General features: G+C 45.8%; 3 protein-coding genes across 6 annotated transcripts in view; 2 read left to right on the top strand and 1 right to left on the bottom strand.

The window, feature by feature from the left end:
* Positions 1-236: 236 nt before the first annotated feature.
* Positions 237-2,804, bottom strand: LOC147133802 (dynein regulatory complex protein 1-like). The gene is made up of 2 exons (XM_086013190.1): positions 2,626-2,804; positions 237-2,066 (listed from the first exon to the last, which is right to left on the bottom strand). Exon 2 carries the CDS (start codon positions 2,058-2,060, stop codon positions 237-239), a length of 1,824 nt encoding a protein of 607 aa, XP_085869316.1. The 5' UTR covers positions 2,061-2,066; positions 2,626-2,804.
* A 224-nt stretch (positions 2,805-3,028) lies between these two features.
* Positions 3,029-11,128, top strand: tmem248 (transmembrane protein 248). Of its 3 annotated transcripts, none has more exons than XM_086057170.1 (8): positions 3,029-3,216; positions 3,346-3,390; positions 4,124-4,282; positions 4,422-4,710; positions 4,831-4,981; positions 5,449-5,632; positions 6,182-6,325; positions 7,086-11,128. In XM_086057170.1, exons 2-8 carry the CDS (start codon positions 3,388-3,390, stop codon positions 7,104-7,106), a joined length of 951 nt encoding a protein of 316 aa, XP_085913296.1. In that variant the 5' UTR covers positions 3,029-3,216; positions 3,346-3,387; the 3' UTR covers positions 7,107-11,128. The 3 variants fall into 3 exon arrangements, with proteins under 3 accessions (XP_085913296.1, XP_085913295.1, XP_085913294.1); XM_086057169.1 differs by having other exon boundaries at positions 3,029-3,390; positions 7,086-7,130; positions 9,782-11,128; XM_086057168.1 differs by having other exon boundaries at positions 3,031-3,390.
* A 145-nt stretch (positions 11,129-11,273) lies between these two features.
* The window catches only part of doc2b (double C2-like domains, beta), a 50,036-nt gene continuing 40,642 nt past the window's right edge, over positions 11,274-20,667 (top strand). For both annotated transcript variants that reach the window (XM_086057167.1, XM_086057166.1), the window contains exon 1: positions 11,274-14,152. In XM_086057167.1, coding sequence (XP_085913293.1) covers positions 13,858-14,152 — 295 coding nt within the window. In that variant the 5' untranslated portion in view covers positions 11,274-13,857. The remainder of the gene's footprint in view (positions 14,153-20,667) is intronic.

The raw sequence follows: 20,667 nt of genomic DNA, 5'->3' as shown, positions 1-20,667 counted from the left end.
AAAAGCGGTCGCTGCACGGTAAGACGCGTTGGCCGTCACGTTTGCGCGAAAGGGAGGAAATTGCAATCGGGTTGTCTCCCGACAGACCGCCACAATAAACAAGCGTGTGCCTACAAAGACTACGGTTTCGTCTTCAAACCGCTGGAGAGTGAGTCCCGCTCGAGATGTGATAAACGGCCTGTCTGGACGCCGTCATATACCGCATACCACTTGCATAGTTAACATCGTTTCTCTCATTAGCCGTCTTTTCCCAGGAAGCCCTTGAGCAGAAAAGCACTTCCGTCATTCTCGCAGGACAGCTGCCTGCGCAGCTCCCTGTTTTCCTCCCCCAGAGTCAGATTCTTCTGGAATATTTCCGAGTTGTCCTCCAGGACGGCCAGGTAGCGCGTCAAGGCGATCTCGGCGGCGTCCCAGACTCTGAGCTTGTCCCCCGGGACGATGTTGGCCATACTCTCCCAGAAGGCTTTATCGGCGTCGGCGTCCCAGTTGAGGTAGTGGCGCAGCTCCGAGCTCCTCATGCAGTGCACGCGGTAGCTGACGAAGCTCAAAAAGGCCGGCAGGACGTTGTTGGGGTGGATGAGTTCGTTGCCGTTGGCGGCGGCGGCGGCGGCCGGGTCTCGGTGCTGCTCCTCGTACTTGAGCAGGAACGCCGCCAGCCTGTTGAGGTCGTCGTCGTAGAAGTCAAAGGCGTTGAGCAGGCCCAGGAGCTTCTCGGCCGTGCGGCGCTCGTTGTAGAGGAAGCTGAGGTGCTCGCTGTTCTCCATCAAGAAGCCCAGCTCGTCGCACAGCAGCCCCAGCAGCGCCGCCATGGTCGCGGCGTCCACCTCGGCCACGCTCTCGGCGTACACCTGCGCCGCCATCTCGAACTTGTCCTGCGGCTGGATGGGGTAGCGGCGCTCCATGGCGGCCACGGGCCGCTCCCACCGCAGGCCCAGGTGGGCGCAGAGGTGCGAGTCGGCCGCCAGCGCGCTCTCGGCCAGCAGCTTGACCTCGGCCACCAGCATGCGCGACATCTCCACGAAGGTCTGCGCGTCGGACAGGGCGAAGTGCTTGGTCTTCTTCTGGATGCGCTTGTGCTGCGCCATGCTGTGGCGGATGTCGTCCAGCAGGTACTGCTCGCGGCGTTGGAAGCTCTCCTCCTCCGTCTGGATGTTCTTCATGATGTCGCTCAGCTGCACCTTGAGCGTGTTGACGCGCTTGCGCAGCAGGTAGATGACCTCGGGCTTCTCGTCGCAGCTCAGCTTGCGGGCCTCCAGCACGTTGCGCTTGCCCTTGATCTCCTCCTGCTCGCGCTCCAGCTCCATCAGCTTCATGTCGATGGCGCGCTTGGAGGTGTTGCACTCCTCCTGCGCCAGCTCCAGCTTGGGCATGGCCTTCTCGTACTCCTCCATGGCCAGCTTCCTCTGGCTCAGCCACTCCTTGCGGCGGGCCCGCAGCTCCGTCTGGTAGCCCTCCCACTCGCGCAGGCTCTGCGTCAGGAAGACGTCGTGCGGGCTCTGGATGTGCGCCAGCTCCTTGTTGGCCATGGTCATGCGCCTCACCTTGTCCGTGCGCTCGATCATCCAGTCCAGGGCCTCCGTCTGCTTGCGCAGGTCGATGGAGTGGCGCTCGTCGCCGTCGGCCCAGTTCTTCTGCAGCGCGGCGATCAGCTCCATCTTGTGCTCCAACATCTGCGAGCACAGCCCGCGCTGAGCGTTCAGGGCCTCCAGGAGGTCGGGCAGCGTGGACTTGGTGGCGGCCTCAGCCCAGCCCTCCTTGATCTCCTGCAGCTTCTTCTTGCTGAACTCCTTGGAGTCCTCCAGGCGCTGCGTACGCAGCCGCAGGGCCTCCTCCAACTTGGTCTGCCGCAGCGACTGCTTGGCGTCCGCCGCCGTCTGCAGGTCGGTGAAGAAGGAGAGCAGCTCGCGATGCTGGCGGATGACCCGCTGGGCCGTCATGGGTTCCTGGGTCGCGGCGGCGTGGGGGGGCTCGAGGACCTCCGGCCCCCTGGGCGCCGCGCCTTCCTGGCTCTGCATGGCTTCGCCGCTCCTGCTCGAGTTATTCCCACGAGCGAAAACCATGCGCGACTACGGACGGGTCCAACGACAACAAAACTCAAAGGTGCATCATTACTTTATGATTCGATGATGTGCAACGACATCGCGGTCTGTGGTTGGGTGATGTCATCACATCGCTTCATAATGAGTTTTCTGGTAGCTTTTGCGAACAAAAGACTCAGATTTGTATTTACTTTTGTGAACATGGCACTGAATTAGTTATTATTTTTTTACTTTCCTTCTGTGAACAAAGTACTGAGATTTTTTTTAATGGACTTTGCCAAATAAAACACTCATATGGCTATTTGATATTGTTTCTGTCAACAAAGGACTGCTTTGTTTTTTAATTTACTTTGTGAACAGTGGACTAACTTTGAATGAAACACTTTGATTTAGATTTTTTATTTACATTGTGTCAAAGGACTGATTTGGCTTTTTATTGAATTTTGCCAAATTCGGATCTTTTTCATTTATTTTTTGTGAATAAACGACTTTGACTGATTGTGATTAGATCACTTAGATTCATTTGATTTTTTTTTTTTTTTTTTAACTATTGACTCAGGCTCCCATTGCAAACATAACGACTCACCTGTTTCCCGGGTTTGGCCTCGTGACGTTCACAATGCGAGGCTGAGCGAACTATGACGTCACCTTCGATGTCCAGCAGAGGGCGGTCCCGGACAGAACAGCTGCGTCCTGAGGTTGATGAAAATGGATGGAATAATTTGATTTATTCTTATTCCGCTCATGCAATATTATCAGAATACCGCCCTTAGACAAGTGGGGGCACAGTGAACATATTATTGCAACAAAAAATGTTTGCCTTGAGTTGAGTGTTACAGGTGAATGTTAAAATGTGCTGTTCTTCTTCTTTGAAGGAAGAATGCCGGATTGCGATTGTTGCGACACCTGGGATCTGTTCGAAATTTTGAGGGTTAGGGCTATCCCTAACCAACTGACGTTTCTCAACATTTTGTGTCCGGACCCGTGACGTCAGGAGCGCTCGATTTGAGAGACGCGCACTGCGGATGGGCGGAGTCGGCTCGACATGGAGCACTCTCAGTGATGCGCTCGCTGACGTAAACTACGGATAAACACACACGAGAATGGGACGTGGTGCTGTCGGACTTCTCTCCACTCACCACTGCCGGTTGTTTTTCAGCGTTACATCTCGGGGCGAGTAGGTTTTTCCCGGGGAGGCTAACGACTAGCTCGGCGGCGGCGGCGGCTGGCGGGCGAGCTAGCTAGCTAGCTGGCTAGCATCGGAGCTAGCCTAGGCTAGCCTAAACAGTTGCCTTTCGTTTTCTAGCGATTCCACGGAGCTCCCCGCCACCAACGCCCGCCGGAGAAAATGGTGAGTGTCGATTAATTTAGCCCACGACTATTTCATTTTGCCGACAGTGGAAAGGGAGTTGCGTTTTGAGCGGTTGACACAGGGCCAGACAGAGCTAAGCGTTAGCCGAGAACACAAGGTGGTCAGTACGCTCCTCAGCTACAACAAACACTTGACGTGTACATAAAATTGTTTCTATATTTTTTCGAACAAACACACAATTACACTTGTTTGCATGTCCAAATGTCCAAAGTGCATTTTAAAGGACACCGTATTGCGAAACTAACGATGGGTTTCCCTCCTACATTCGTTGTTCGTTACTCGCGAATATACTTGTACTTGGACACATCGTCGTCTCTTAGTTTGACTTATTATTTACCAATTTAAATTGTTGAAAATATCTTGAGAACAAAGGTGAAATAGTTAGGTTAGCAACATTTTAATAAACCTGTTTTGCTGGAAATTAAATGAAATGAACAGCTGTAGCTGATGTGTAATGCGCTATATAAATAAAATTGTTTTGGTGATGGAGCGGTCATCTTTGAAGTTAAGTTAGTGTTTTGAGAGAATTTTTCAATGATGTAACCCCAGCAATGTAACAGCAACTTGAACGATGCATTATTTGGGAACTCAAGCAAGACGATGATTTGTATTTTATTTTTATTAAGTTGTGATTTTGGAGACACGAGGACTCCGACCCCCTTATGGCAACTCTAGAATGCTTGACAGCCTCCCGTTTTTGTTTGTTGCGCAGGTGTACCTGTTGAACCCTCTGGAGAACCTTAGAAGCTACATCAACAACCGCCCGCCACTGGTCATCTTTATGATCAGTGTCAGCGCCGTGGCCATCGCATTCCTCACCATCGGCTACTTCTTCAAGATCAAGGAGATCAAGTCTCCAGAGTTGACCGAGGTGGGTCTGTTTCTGTCGTGCTAGAGGCGGCGCTTATTATGAATAGCTGCCAAGTGAAGCAATAGCATTATTTCTATGATGTGTATCAAGTGTGCGCTGAACCATATATTTTTTGGGACTCTGGATTATTATTCCTCAGGACTGGAACACGTTCCTGCTGCGCTACAACGAGCTCGACTTCTGCGTGTCGGAGAACGAGACCATCAAGCACGGTATGAACGAGTCCACCACACCCGAGAGCTTGGCGGCGACCAGCGGGCAGGCGCGGCCCAGCACGCCGGCGCCGCTGCTCTCTGAGGACTCGGGCTCCGTCAACATCTCGGTGCCCATCACGCTTACCCTGGACCCCCAGCGGCCGTTCGGCGGCTACTCGCGCAACATCACACACCTGTACGCCACCGTTGTGGGACAGCAGGTCGGCCTATCTGGTGAGAGAGAGAGAGAGTTGTTTTTTTTTTTTTTTTGGTTTGTTTGTTTGTTTCCCTCTGCAGTTATTTTGACTTTGTAGATCAGTAGCCTATTTAAAGAGCTGACCATTTGCGTTTCAGGCCGGGAATCCCACGAAGAGATCAACATCACGTTCACGCTGCCCGTGTCCTGGAACGCCGATGACTGCATCCTGCACGGCCACTGCGAGCAGGTGGTGTTCAGCACGTGCATGACCATCACGGCGGCCAGCAACATCTTTCCGGTCACTGTGTGAGTTTCTCCATCTATTTGAAACATCAAATGCATAAAGTGCAGCTTTAGACAGCAAAACGAATGCGGGTGAAAAGTGAACAGAGTAAGGTTCCCAGGCTAACAAAGTAAGTGCATCAATACACTTGCCATACATCCATGCAGCGTCTGTATTTTCTCCCATCCAAAATGTTTATTAACAAACACATTCATATCGCTACAACAGAGACAAAGGGGCGAGGTGAATGGAGTGACTTTCCCCAGGCTGGTAATGTTAGCAAGTCAATACGTCTGCATCGCTACATCTTGTGTATTTTCTGCCATCTAAAAAAATATGTAGAAAACAAATGTATTCTTATACATTTCAACACAGATTAACAGGCGGTTCCCAGGCAAGTGAAGTTAGCATTTAGTCAATATTTGCCGTCTGAAATAGAAACAAAACGAAGAGTGTCCATACATTTTATCGGACTTTTTTCTTCTCACAGGCAGCCGCCACACTGCACGCCCGAGACGTACACCAACGCCACCTCCTGGTACAAGGTGTTCACCACCGTGCGGGACTCTGACACCAAGTACAGCCAGGACTACAATCCCTTCTGGTGCTACAAGGGTGCCGTGGGCAAGGTGTACCACGCCCTAAACCCCAAGCTCACCGTCATTGTGCCCGACGTGAGTCAATGGCAGATTACGAAACTTGTTCTTTTGGCCTTTGTTTTGCGCCGCCGCCGCCGCAACAACAAGCAATGCAAGTAATTTTACCAAGCAGATGCGGGTGCATGTAATTAATACATTTAATCAATTTGTAGTCATTTAATTAGTTATTAATTTGTGAATTTCACTTCATGTACATACATTTTAATTAAGTCAAATGTATTACATGAATACATTTTTTGAATCATGTTTACATTAATTATAGTTGACTCATTTGAATGCGTTTAGAATGAATTGTTTTGGAACAGTTTTTAAACCAAAGTTTTATCACGCGATGGTTGACGTCTTTTCTTGTAACACTTGTGCGATCGCTCTGAATGCCAATCCAATGACGAGAACAGGTTGACCCTCCAATGAACGTATCCGTATGACATTATTTCCCATCAGAAAGTGGAACCCCGAAGTTGAACACATTTCCTTCCTGTCATCTGTAACATGCAGAAACGTTTTTTTTTTACTTTTAATTTTACTCTCGCTGATGTAAACCAAGCCCTCTTCTTTGACCAGGATGACCGCTCCCTCATCAACCTGCACCTGATGCACACCAGCTACTTCCTGTTCGTCATGGTCATCACCATGTTCTGCTACGCCGTCATCAAGGGCAGGCCCGTAAAACTGCGGCAAAACAGCCCAGATTTCTTCCCCGAGAAGGTAGGTTACAAAAGTAGGCGTTTTGTGATCAAACATGCCCGGGGTCCGACATTAACGGTGGCCCGATGATTATAAGCAAGCTTATACTAGCTAGTGGAACCTATTTGTCCAGATGCCAGGGCAGCTATCGCGTGCAGCCATACTTGGCTGCAAGAGGTAGAGCTGTGACATAGCGCCGTTGAAAGCTGTCCTGGCCCGGCCGTCTTTCCGATTCAACATGGCATTTTCTTGGTCAGATTCTGTTGAATCTGAGTCGGTCTCACATTCCGTCAATACTCACGGAGGGTCCGTCAATGGTCACTTGACGGTCGCCCGTTTTGCTGACTCTGTCAGACGAGGCCGGTGCGCAGTGCACAACAAATAATCCGCCACCGCATGCAAAGGCGGAAGCCTGTGGCTCGGGTGACATCCTTTCCGTTTGAATGAATAAACAAATAACTATACGACTCTGGATGCCACGTTCACGGCAAGAAAGAAAAATAAGACAAGACAGATTTACACCCGTAAGCAAGCGATCTGACTTATCACGCAATAGCAATTTGTGGGTGTAAATGCCGGATCCGCGCCTAATCCCGCACCTTGCGTTAAAATGAACCAGGAGGATTGTTTTGGCAAATACAAGACTAGACTCAAAAGTGGGAACACCCAATATTCATCAAACTTGACGTTATTACTCCGTTTCCCCATGAATACCTCAAAATGGGCCGCTGGAAGTACAAATTTAAATTTGTGGACTTGAACTGGTGTTCTTTTCTTGCAGGTGGCTCTGTCAGAAAGCTAAGAGGGTACGAGAAGATACAGTAAGGTAATGTGACAACCTCAAAAAAACAAAAACAAACAAAAGAAAACAAAAATACCCAGTGAGGACTCACTCACCGTGTTGCCAGGCGGATTCTCAAGAATGATTTTGAAACTCTCCTCGCAATGATGTTGGGATGGTCCAACCAAAGATATAAGTGCCTGTCATCCGTGGTGTACATATGACGTTGGGGATACTTTGATTTTCCTTTTCTTTTTCTGCTTTTTGTGTGGATTACTGTTGATTTGCCTCTGGAGTCCTCCGGTGCCATATCAGGGCGATGCAGTACAATGAGCAAGCGGCATGCTACTTCACAGATACGCTTTTGTCCGAATCACACACTTGAGAAGTCTACAAATGCAAAAGAGACGCACCTAAACGGGACACAAAGGAGCACTTTTCCCAGGACCGGGTATATTTCTGACGCCGCGGCCGAATTGTTAGCGTCTGATTGGTGTTTGCTTAGTCGGCAGGCTAACGCTACACAGTACTAGTAGCCAGTCATAACATGTGCAAGAATGGTTCAAAATAGTCATAATTTATTATTCATCACTAAGCAAGACATTTTGCACTTTTCCCTGCACCAGACCAGACCATTCAACAAAATTACAGTCAGACTTTGATGTGGTGTTCAATAATGCAAAAGTGGTGTTAAATTTTATAGCAGCATTAATGCTCCATGAAAAATATTAACCATCAGGACCACAGCTAAATTGTTAGCAGTCCTTTGGAGTAAGTTAACACGCTAACAATGACAATTTTTTTTGTCAAGGCGTTCACGTAGCCTTACGGTACTACATAGAATGGAAACCTTGGTGAAAGCATCCCTCTTTTTAAGGGTGAATTGTTGGCATCACATTTTTTTGTTTGGTAGTGCAAACCCGGACGTAACACAGTAACTAACAAACTCGATGGCCTCAACGCAAATTTGTGACATCTTATCTAAGTCATCCACCAATAAGTAGCACGCTAACTAATAAAACGGCATGATCTGAATGTGCATTCGTAACATACTTATTAACATTAGCAAGAATACTGATCAACATTCAAGTAGCATTACATCACTAGGATGAAAACCTCTGCCTGGGCTAAAGTTAGCATTTGCATCACATGGTAGCGGTCGGTAGCAGGCTTACCTGGAAACACACTTGTGACAGTGCACGTTAGCCGTGAACCATGAAGTCGTCGTACCGTTTGTTTGCAAGCTTGCTACTTTCTGATTCATGGCTCATGTAAGACCTTGGAAATGCAATGAGCACTTTTTCAAGAAATTGCATAAATCAACATTAATAAATAAGCTTTTTTTTATTTTATTTTTTTTATTAGCGATTAATCAGTTACAAGTTTTTTTGCTGTGGGGGGGGGGGTTGTAGCATGCTAAGCAACGGTCATGTTGTCCAAGTCCTACCATTTGTTAGCTAGCGTGCAAAAAAGTACTAGCTTAGGTGAAAATGTTAGCATCACGATGTTTTTGCCTTTCTGTTAGTTAGCATGCTACTTCCTTGTCCATGGCTAAGTCAGGAATGCGTGGACTGTGGCGTTTGACTCGAAATGCAAAACCTGTTCCATAACCTGAGCTGGTTATAAAAGAAACAAACTAAAAAAAAACAATTTTTTACATAATCACTTTTTTTTTTTCAATATCTCGTAAAAATGATTGGTCTGCGTTCATGCATGTCTAAAAATGTATGAGTTTTTTTTCTTTTAAAGTATCAGAAAACGTCAAATGATCGTCTGTGTTAACGTTGTGCGCTACTTAGCACTTGAGTGTGTGTTTGAGGAGCGTAATGAATACCAATTATATTCAAGGAGCATTACATGACTAGAATGAAAACGTTCACCTGTTCCAAATTGCTAGTGTTGCAATTTTTTCTGTCCTTTCATTTGTCAGTGAGTATCTTACTTCCTGGTTATTGTTACCAAATTTGCAGATGGTGGTGTTTGAGTCATAGCGACTGCAAAAGTGAAACTACATTGAAAAGAGTTCTTTCTTGGCCTGAGCTGGCTTTAAAACGTTCCATTTTTTTATTTGGCTTAATTGTTTCCATTTTCCCTTCTTTTTTGTCTTCTCGTAAAAATGATCGGTCATTGTTCGTGTGCAAGATACTTAGCATGTTAGCGTATTAGCGGAATGTGAAGATGTCGCCGTTTGTCATTTAAGCAATTGTATTTTTTCTTTTGTTTTTGCGTTGGTTTTGACGCAAAAAGATGAACTTGCCTTAACTGCGACGGATGAAGTTTGCGTCTTCGTCGTCGTTTCTTGTGAAAATTCATGTTTAAATATTCATATCAATCCTTAAATTATTTCATTTTTTTCAATTCATTTAGTTTTTTGGATACTTAGCGCACCTTGTAGATTTCTTGCACATTTTGACTTGATTTTATTCACTTTTTTTTTGTGGAGTCATTATATTCCTGCACCAAAAAAATCTTTGTATAATTATATTTATGATTAAAGTAATTTATTTTTGTCTATTATGACAGCGTGCGAAAGGAGCGAGTGTTTGACGCGATTCTCTTAAATAAACATTTGACAATCATTTCTCATAAACGCCGAATTTATCTTTTGTCGCTTTTTTCATGAATAGGAGAAACCCTGCCGAAATCTGCCTTTTTCCACATTGTTTTCTTACCGCTTCTTCAACTGACTTCCACAGAACCTATCCGATGAATGTACTCGATCGACTCCACCCCCCCAGCTCTCAATCCTGCAATACAACATCATGAGACTCTTATTAAATGAAAGCATTGGCACAAATAGTGGCCCAGGGCGTTTATTGACTCAGCTGCAGACGCTTGTTATGTACATATTACAATTAATATCACGTAAAAGTGAACATTACCATGAAGTAAATACGACTATCACGGTGGAAATGCAGCAGAGTTATTCATATTGAATTTGACTTAATTTCTAGGTGTTTTTTTGTTCCATTAATTGAATGAAATGAATTCCATTTTGTTTCCCAATTATGAAAAAAACAAAAAACAAACGTACATTCATTGAATTAAATACCTTCATGTCACTTTTAGACTTGTTGGATTAAAAAACATGAATGTAAGTGAATTAAATGTAAGTGAATTAAATGAACAATTTCCATTTTTTTTTTTTTTTTTTTTAATGAATTCATCATTTCATTGCTTGTTTCTCACTAATTTTTAAATTCATTTATCAATTTCATTAAATTAACTTTTCAACATTTGGTGAAATTACATCACTTTAGAAGAAGTGTTTTCCTTTTTTTTTGACTTTTTAAATAAATAAACAGTGTTTATTAAATGTTATTAAACTTGACTGTTTTATTTTAGTTCATTCATAATTCAATACATTTAGTTTTTTCTTTTTTTTTTTTTTTAAGTAAGCTGTAGCTTCCCAGACTGCGTGGCTGCATGTCAGTCTACTGAAAAAAGAAACGAGCTTCTTTCATGGACACTCGCACAGTAAAAAGGCTACACTTGAACTCAACTGTCAAACTGCTTATCTGTTGTTTATTTGGTTAGCAACTGCAATTCTTGGAAATTAACAATTGCATCCGCGTGAACTGAGACTCCCCCTTACTGATTGAATGATGGCGAATATTTACGGTGTGGCATCTATTATAGGAAACATGGTAATTAGTCTTTTTTGTTTTTTTTACACATGTCATTACATCAAAGAGTCTTCCTTGAAATGACCATGTGTAGATTCATAGTCAAGCATCAGTCCATTTCTTTGCTATAATCTGTGTCAACTGCAAATGGCCTTATAACAAGGGTGTAAACAAGAAAAGAAAAAAACGCTACACCTTAGATTAAGGCTTTGCACTCATTTTCTCTCGTTTTCTTTGTGTTGCGTGCTCAGAGCTTGCAGGCGAGTTTGAAGCCAAGTGTGTGCCTTCTGCACAAATAGCCCCACATAGTATATATATTATATTCACACACATCCAGAGTGAGTGAGTGACAGGTTAATAATGTGCATATGAACTGCTGTAAGTGGATACAACGTGAATTAAAGTGTCTCGAAATGATCCTGGTGCCTTGACTTTTTCTGACAAATTGAAAGGAGGCATTTTCTCATGCAGTGGCTTCAATTTCATCAACAGGCGGCCATAATTCAGTGCATTACGGCACAATTTCATCTACAGGTGACCCTAAGTCACTCAAGACACCTGTGGTATCAAAATATCTTACTGTAATGTCATCAGTATCAAGCATGACACATTTCATCGACAGTTTTCATCCAACTGCACAGACATTTTGTCCGCAGGTGACCCTAAATAATTTGCTGTTGTCTACAGGTGACTGCCTTGTGAAAATGTCATCAATTGGTACCCCAAATAAACATCAATAGACCCCAAATTAATCAATTTGAGTCACAGGTGACGCTTAATCCCTCTAAAGGGAATTTCTTGATCTAGTGACCCTAAATCAATGACTCTTGTGACAGGTTTAATCAAGATGTCACCCTAAATCAATCACTCATGGAACAATGTCATCAACATGTGACCTTAAACGTATCAGTGTTGCATAAATTGTAAGCATATGTGACCCTAAATCAATCAATTTCAATCACAGGTGACCCTAAATTGATGACTTGTGATAGATTTAATCAAGACGTCACTCTAAATCAATCACTTAAGCAACGTCATCAGCAGGTGACCTTAAATGTATCAGTGTTGCATGCATTGTAACCATAAGTGACCCTAAATCAATCCCAATCATGACAATTCATCAACAGGTGACCCCAAATCATCCTCAGTTGACCCTAAGCCTCACTAATGGCAATTTGATCAACAGACCTTCTAAATCAGTCACTCTTGCAACAATCCCATCAGCAGGTGACCCTAAAGCAATAACTCTTGTGACAGTTTTCATTTAGAGGTGACCCTATATCCGTCCCTCTGAAGGAAAGTGGCCTTAAATCAATCACTTTTGCAACCATGTCATTCATAGGTGATACTGTACTAAAGGCCTCACTTTTTTTTTTTTGCCCAGTATAGGTCGCCCTAAATTGATGCAACTTGTGACAATTTCATCAGGTGACCTTGAATCACTTTGAAGGGCTTAAGAAAGTTTGTATTGATTTGCTTACAGTTGGACGATTAAAAAAAACGTTGTAAATGTGAACATGTGAAGACGCAGCCTACCGGGGCCTTTATCATTTTCACCACTAGGGGACACTCTTGACCCTTTCAATATCAGATGGATTACTTTCCCTTCTTTATCTCCCCCGAATTTTTGTGAAGAGCTGAACAACAGCCGTTTTCTTGACAAGAAAAAAAAAATTCGCAAACCACTTTAAATGTGCTCCTAAGTATTGCTGACGTTCTGTGCGTCAATAATTGTTGCCTGGTGCAGCAGCTGGACATTTGTTGCTGCATTTTTGTTTTTTGTTTTCACGTGTTCGTTTTGAAATCTTGTACAAACAAATCTATCGAATAATCGAGTATTCGGATAACAACCAAAACATTTTTTTGAAGGATAAAACAAAACACTTGGGTAAGCCTCGTTTGACCAAAAGTCATCAGTATGAACGGCGACCGACAAGCTGTCGGTGTCAAAGTGTGCCGCGTCGTCATTAACATCTATTCAACTGCCTCCCAAAAGCAAACCGACGGCTCTCACCAGCGCTGCCAGCCTTTAGCGCGGCCGCCGCTGAACGCCGGCGGCAGGCGCCGTACAATACAGTGTCACCCTTAATTTGTGATTGAGCGTTATTTTGGAGCGTGTCGTATTGTTGACGTTGGCAGCAAGTTAGCAACAACGCTCCAAGCGCAGTCCGAAAGGCGAGTCAAGTCGGCCGTTACGCCGCGACACGCCGCCGGGAACAACTTCAAAAATAAAAGCCACGCAAGTCCATATATTATTTGCTAAGATTTATTTTGAAGTTGGCCTACCAATGTTTACCACATTGTTGGCGCGTTACCGTCATGCATAGCATGAACAATTGTTGCTGCGGTTAGCTTGGCTTCTTCTTCCTGACAGTGTTCGCGCAAATAAACGGGCACTCGAAGCAGAACAAAATGCCTGGAGCATTTTTTTCAACCGAGGTAATCGAATTACTTGAGTACTTGCGTCAGCCCAGGACTTTACCAATAGTTTGGTTTGAACAACTTTGCAGTGTGTCACAACGACTTTTTCAAGACGTCGGAACCACTTTGCAATACGTTTGAACCACTTTCTATTGCGACATAGCCCAGTCCAAAGTGTTGCGTCCACATTTGCACTTCCACGCTCCACCGCCAGTAGCAGTGCTGCGTGAGTCGTGGGACCTGTTGCGTTTCAAGGGAACGCACGCACGCACGCACGCAGACTTGATGTCCAGATGGACGGGGTTAAAGTGGGAATTAAGCACAGTGACGAGGCGGTTCCTGTTTACCGGCCGGTTGCTAGGCAGCCACATCAGCTGATCCCTCCTCTCCTCCCCCCCTCCTCCCTCGGCTAATCCCTCGGCTCTTCCCTCCTCGCCGCGCGCTCCCGCACTCCTGCCTCCGCTCTGGTGCAGATAGGCGGCCGAGGGTGGAGTGCGGGGGGTCTCCAAACAGGAGAGCGGGAACGGACCGAAGGCGGGAGGGGCGGCAGTCAGACGGCTGGGGGGGGGGGGGGTGCGTGCCGTGCGTGCGTGCGTGCGTGCGTCCGCCCGTGAAGAGCTTGTCTTTCTTTCTTTTTTTTGGGTGTGTGTCTTTCTTTTGTTTTTCCTCCTTTCTTTTCTGTCAGCGCTGCGTTTGGCAGAAGGCTCCCGGCTTGGACCGCATGCATGACACAACGCAAAGGCGAGAAACCCACCATCAGCATCCAGGAGCACATGGCCATTGACGTGTGCCCCGGACCCATCCAGCCCATCAAGCAGATCTCCGACTACTTCCCCCGCTACCCCCGGGGCCTGCCGCCCGTCGGGGCCCCGCGCGCCACACTCTCCGCCCCCCCGGCCGCCGCCGCCGCCGCCGCCTCCTCGGAAAGTGAGGACAGCCCGGACCGGGCGTTCGCCGGCGCCTCGGCTTCCAGGAGAGACGACGAGCCCGACGTGGAGGCGTACGACTCGGATGACTCCAGTAAGTGATTCGCTGCTGTTTTCATTTTCCGCTGGTTGCCAAGCATCTCTGAAGGGATTTCCTATTTTATTTTATTATTTTTTTCCCCTCCATCGCCTTTTCCATCTTGCCTTTGCTCCATATGTATTGTGTGTTCCTGCGTTATGCGAGTGGCGAGTGGCCGCCTCACACAGACAACTGTTGCACCCGCTCACCCCATCCTCCTCTGCTCTCCGTCTCCTCGGGAACAAGCGTGGCATTTTACCACAGCGTTTGTCTGTGTGATTATTTTTTTGATTTTTTGGGGGGGGGGATTTTGGACTCCAGATTGTCTGCGGTGGCATGCAGCAATCTTCATCCGCAGGTGACCCCTAAATCACTCTACCGTGTCGGAGCACGCCACAATCAAACGCTCCTCTCAACTCAACTAGCGCCCATCCTCCACTGCGCTCACTGGGATCTCTTCGCTATCATGTGTGGCTTTGTGTTTTGTCAACCGATGCTCAGGTGACTCTGAATCGGGATTGTTTTGCGTCAACCCTGCCCCCGTTTCAAATCGTTTTCTCGACTATTTCATCAACAGGTGACCCTAAATCGATCACTCTTTCTTCATGAAACGCTTCACTTTATCGGCTATAAAATAAGTAGAAATATCAACGCGACCCTAAATCACACAGAGTCAAAGCATGCCGTAATTAAAACCATCCTCAATGACTCGTGCAAATATTTAATTCACACGTGAGCCTAAATGAAACACTCGTTTGACTATTTGATCAACAGGTGAACCTAAATCGTGTTCACTTTCCATGAGTCAAGCATGAAACTCTTAACTTTATTGAATATAAAGTAAGTTAGAACAAATCAACAGGTGACCCTAAATCACATGGAGTCGAAAGATGCCGCAATTAAAACCACTCTCAGCCAGAGCTCACCCCCACTGGTGACCCTAAATCACTCTTGCGGATGTTTCATTCACAGGCGACCCTAAACGAATCACTCGTTTGACTATTTCATCAACAGGTGAAACTAAGTCATTCGTACAGCAACGTAAGTCTCATCAGCAGGTGATCCACAATCACTCACTCTCTGCCAAGTATGTAGTAAGTAAACAAAAGGACCAACAGGTGACTTTAAAGCACTCACTCGGCTCCCGGGAATGATTTGTGAATTTTTAGGGGTGCATTAGTGCCATGTGATTGTGCGTTTCCCACAGGTGACTCTAAATCAGTCCCACTCGTGCCAGTTTCGTATATCCCCAAATCACTCTCTTGGCGATGTCAGCCACAGGTGAGACAAAATCTATCACTATTGGGGCCCACAGGTGACCATAAATCAGTCGCTTGTGGAATATCACATCAAATAGGTGACTTTGAATTGTATTAGTGTAGTATTTACTCTTTTTGGTATTGTCACAAATCAGTCATAACTTGTCAACAGGTGGCCCTAAATCCCAGCAATGTAATCCCCAGGTCACTCCAAATCAGTCCACCTCACAATCACCTCACCGACAGGTGATTGTAACTCACTCATGACGATTTCATTCAGGTGGCCCTCACTCCCACCCGTTCCATCAACAGGCGACCCTAAACCCACCATCTCTAAATCCGTCACATTCCATTAGTCGACTTTGTGTCTTCTCATTTGATTAGGAATTAAGTTAATCCGTCAAAAATCAATCCATCAGTCAATAAGAAAAATCAATCGCTCTCGCCAAAATTTCATCCGCATTTGACCCTAAATCCCTCTGATTTCATCCTCAGGTGACGCTAAATCAATCACTTTCATGGTGTCGCACCTTGCCGTTTTTGTACTTGTGAGTGTGAGAGAGAGAGAGAGAGAGAGAGAGAGAGTAGTTGCGACACGAGTCCGTTAATCCCACCATGAAGGGATTGGGGGGTGGGTGCTGTAATCCTGAACTGGCCCAGAGGAAGATGATGATGATGATGATGATGATGAAGAAATGCAGAGGGGCGAGGGGGAGGAGGCAGATGTTCCCCTGTCACGACCAATACTCAGCTGCAGTATGTCACCCGGCAGTCTGCACTTTGCTGCATTTCGTCCTCAGTCTCAACTTGACTACATTTTGCCCTGATATGAGCGTAGCCTGTTTGTGTCCCGGCTCCTGACGCTGCAGCATGACACTCCACAGTCTCTCCTTGGCTGCACTTTGCCCTCTGATGATACACGGCTGTGGTACAACACAGTCATACTCTGCCCTCAGTCTCCTAAGGATACGTTTGCGATGTGACAGTCCACAGTCTCTACTTAATTGCACTTTGCCCCGGGCATCCTCAAGATGCTACACTCTTCTTTGCTGCACATTAGCCACAGTCTCCACTTTGCTGTCTCAGCTGTGCGTTATGACACTCCACCGCCTCCACTTTGCCCTCAGTCTCCCCTCAGAACATGTCAGTCTTCTCCATTCTCACTGCGAGGTGAGAAGGTTTTTTTTTTTTTTTTCCAGTTTGTTCTGTGACACGGCAGTCCAACGAGTCTTGCGCAACAGGTGTCGGCGAGCCTCCACGTGCACGTCCCTAAACGCAGCACCTGCACGATCATAAATCAATAACTCTTGAGATAGTTTTCATTTTTGCTGCAGAATATTTGGAAACCTTGTTTTTTCCATGTTTACAAAAATGTTGAGGAAATTGTTGACTGAACTGGTCAGCGACACAAATTCGTGACAAAAATCCTCCGCCCTTGTCACCAAGCTCCGCCCTAGACTCTCTGACAAAAACTGAGAGCCTCTCACAAGTTTGCGTTACCATCTCATCTGTTTTTCACACTAATCCTTCCCGGGGAAATTCCATCAATGGGTGACCCTGAATGAATCACTTCTGACCTTAAATCCTTCTCGCGCAAATTCCAATGACAGATGATCTCAAATTGATCACTTTGAAGGTGACCCCAAATTGATCGCGTTTGTTACAATGTCAAAAATTTTAAAGGCCAGATTGATGAAAATTCACAAAGCTTTTCGGTGTCACCATCTCATCGTTCTTTGACATAAATAGTTTTCACGGAATTTCATCAGCAAGTGACCCTAAATCAATCACTCGCGACAAGTTCATGCAGAGGTGACCCTTAATCAACCCCACTTTTGGCAATATCATCCACAGGTGACCTGAAATGGCGACAATTTCAGAAGTCAACCCTTTGAAAAACTAATTGTGAAAAACTCCTCGGCTTCCTGAAATTGAGCGTCCCCATGTCATGTATCCGCCAGTGGATGTTTGTGATTGCATCGAGGCACATCGTCTCTTGTGGGTCCCGCGCGACTCCATCAAGTATGTGCGGCGCTTCCGTTGGGACGGGACGGGGCGGGGCGGGGCGGCGTCCCCCGCGATGCAAAACAACAGGCGTTTGGGGGCCGGTGTGGGTGGTCTCGGGCTGGGTGTCAGCTAATCTGCATAAAAGCTCCATTGCCCCTCCCCCCGCCCCACGAGACTCATTGTGACTCAACCTTGACTTTCTTAATTGAAGTGCAGGCGGGGAGGAGAAGGTGCGCTACCCAGAGGCCGATTAACGGCGGTTGCCAGCGCAGCGGGCGGAGACTATCGCGTCCCTGCCGGGGTGAGGAGAAATAGCGGGCGTGACCCACCAAACACGCGATGCTCTCGTGTTCCGAGGAGATAAGCCTCAAAGGCGATTGTTTGGGGCGGGGGGGGGGGGGGGTTGTCTTGTTGGATCGGAGCCATTTATAACAACCCCCTTCCTTTCATTGCGAGCAACATCCAGTCAGAGCAAAGTTTGGGGGGGGGGGGGGGGGGGGGGGGCTGGAGGACTCAACTCAAAGACTGCAGGGTCACTCGTGCAGGAAGTTGTCACGAGCGTGATGGATTTAGGGTCTCCTTGGATGGGATTGTGTTGAGGATGATTAAGGTTTGGGGGGGGGGATTTTTGCAAACAAAAATTGTCTTTACGTTCTCCCAAATAAAACGGATTTAGAAATTCTCAAACTGAACTCAAAAAGAAAACTTTCAAATGCATAAAGATGGAATATGTCTTTTTATTCCGTGAGACTGAAAAAGAAATGTATTAAAGTAAAAAAGAAAAAATTTGTGGGGATGACATTTTCAGTAATTGTCAGAACATTTTGGGGAAAAAAAGTTTCCAAAGAAATCTTCAAAACAGACCAAAGTATGTGAGAGTGCTTAATTTAGGGTCACCAATGTATGCAATTACCATAAATGGATTTTAGGCTCACCTGTGAATGAAAAAATGGCAAGAGTGATTTTGGGTCACCACTGATGACATTCCGGCTCGCATTTTGATAACATTTCCCTGAGAGTGATTTATGGTCCCCCGTCACTCTTTGTGTTGTTAAGGAGACGCTCTCCGTGGCCTAATCCAGAAGAATGATCGAGTTTGTCGACTAAGACGAGTGTGCACGTTTGCTGGTGTGGCCCAGTGAGAGCAGCCGCAGGGACTGCAATCGCTCTTTCGCACCCTAACCCGTCATAACGCAACAGCGCTTGCAGCGTGAAAATCGGCTGCAACGACGTTCAGAGAAAGAAAGAAAATGGCTCCTCGCACAATGCAAAACGTTACGCAACACTTTCAATCATAGTAAAGTGCCTGTGCTATGATTTATCTTCATTTGTGTTAGGCGCTCTTCTTGCCAAAATGCAAATATAACTTCCTTAAAACAAAACATACCCAAAATGATTGGCAAGTTTTCAAAAACAAAAATTGTGACGTGACATCACAAACCATTTTTGGGGAGATTTTCCAAAACAAACACAGAAAAACTTAATTTTCAATGACACGTGTGTGTTCAAAAAACCCCCACAAATTCTTGTCAAATTAAAAAAAATAGACAACGCTGGTACAAATACAAAAAACATCTTTTGCAATGAAATTTTCAAGATTGCATTTTTCAACATTTTCAAAAAAGTATCATGGAAAAGGTCTTTCTTAAAAACAGAAAATGGTCAATTTCAAATAAATTCAATTGCTTTTCAAAAACATCAATTTAGGCAAACATAGCAAAAATGATTCCTAGCCACTGTGCGTGGGGAGAAGTGATGCAAAAACCTCTGCCCCACATCATCGCCATCCCTTTAAGAGCCCGCCCCGGCAACTGTTGCCGTCTCGCCCCGGCAACTGTTGCCGTCTCGCCCCGGCAACTGTTGCCGTCTCGCACCGACACCCACCGGCAGACCTTGGCATCGATCCGCTCCAAAACATCCCCAGAGCTTCGTAATGCTTCGTCTAAGGAGCAGAATCTTTTTATCGCGCGCAAGCTGCGGAGACGGCGGCGGGTGCCACAGCGCGGCTAGCGGGCGGCGACGCTCGCTCGGGATTGACCCACGACCCCCCCTTCATCCGGATGAGCGCGTTACGTAATGGTAATACCGGCTATTACAGACATCCATTTTGCTATGAGGCGACTTTTCATTTGGCTTCATCCCCCGCCTGCGTCACCTTTCTTGTTGCCAAGCGCTCTGCTCCACCATGATGTTTTCAAGCCTCAAATGCAAAATTCCGTCTTTCATGTCAACTTGACACCATGCAAACACCATCCCGGGGAACGTCGGCGGCCTTCCGTGAGGCCACCCAAATGAATGAAAAGATGCCGTCGCAACGACCGTGTGCCCAAATAGACGCTGTGCAATTTTGAAAAGCAAACCGAGATTGCAGTACAATTAAAAAGAATCGTGACGTTGGAAAAAGAGAAAGAACATTGCTGTGAATTGAGCAGCAACAAATAAAGGTTGTCTAGAATGTTCAAAACCCCAAATTGTTGAATAAATGGACATTTTCAAAAACAACAAAGAAATGATGACATTTTCAAAAGCAAAAAGTTGGTTCTCCACATTTCCTTTTTCATCTCGTCTCTCGTTCCGAATGATGCGTTCAACGCTGCGCGGTTTTCTCAGCGCTGGCGGCGTCTATGAATATACATTAAGAAAAGGCCCGTTTTTAATGTCAGAGACTCTTGCACTTTTCAACGTATCTGATGACATTTAATTGACATTATGGCCAGCATGCAAATGGGGGATGCGCCAAACCGTCAATGCAAGATACGCTTACGTAAAACAAAGATCTGCCAGTCATTTTTGTGGCCAAAGAGGCTACAAAAATGCTTTGCTTGGGGAAAGTTGTTTTTTTTCATCATCACTAATACATTTTGGGTAAAATATATATTCATTTATAGAATACAGTATACATTTATATACAATTTTCCAAAACAAAGACAAAAAATTAGTCTGCCCCCCACCCCCGCCACAAAAAAAAAAAAAACTTGTAACAGGATGAAACATGAATTGTCGTGAAATCTTTGAAAACGGAAGAAGCTTGGAATTAAAGCAGAAATCCCCTCCCCCCCAATCAAAAAGATCAAGTAAAATCTTCAAAACGAAGCAAAAAAATTGGGGTGACATTTTTATGTTGTCGTCAGGTAGGTTGTACTGAGCAAACGCGTGGAGTGCAACTGGCAGTGTTTCCCAACGTCTTATTGAGTCACATTTAAAATGAAAAAGAATACAAATGAATGTTCACCAGCTGAGTGAACTTGTATCATTTCAAGTGGT

The sequence above is a fragment of the Filicampus tigris genome, chromosome 17 (assembly GCF_054856515.1).
Source record: "Filicampus tigris isolate MCC_2025a chromosome 17, RoL_Ftig_1.0, whole genome shotgun sequence".
NCBI lineage: Eukaryota > Metazoa > Chordata > Actinopteri > Syngnathiformes > Syngnathidae > Filicampus > Filicampus tigris.
Note: the sequence above shows the minus strand (reverse complement) of the source record. Positions and strands in the feature narration are given on the sequence as shown.

Excerpts from the sequence above, each read along its gene's own strand:
- LOC147133802 (XM_086013190.1), bottom strand. The coding sequence starts at position 2,060 with ATGGTTTTCGCTCGTGGGAATAACTCGAGCAGGAGCGGCGAAGCCATG.
- tmem248 (XM_086057170.1), top strand. Across the intron at positions 4,711-4,830 it reads ACAGCAGGTCGGCCTATCTG|GCCGGGAATCCCACGAAGAG; the intron begins GTGAGAGAGAGA and ends TTTGCGTTTCAG. Across the intron at positions 4,982-5,448 it reads AACATCTTTCCGGTCACTGT|GCAGCCGCCACACTGCACGC; the intron begins GTGAGTTTCTCC and ends TTCTTCTCACAG.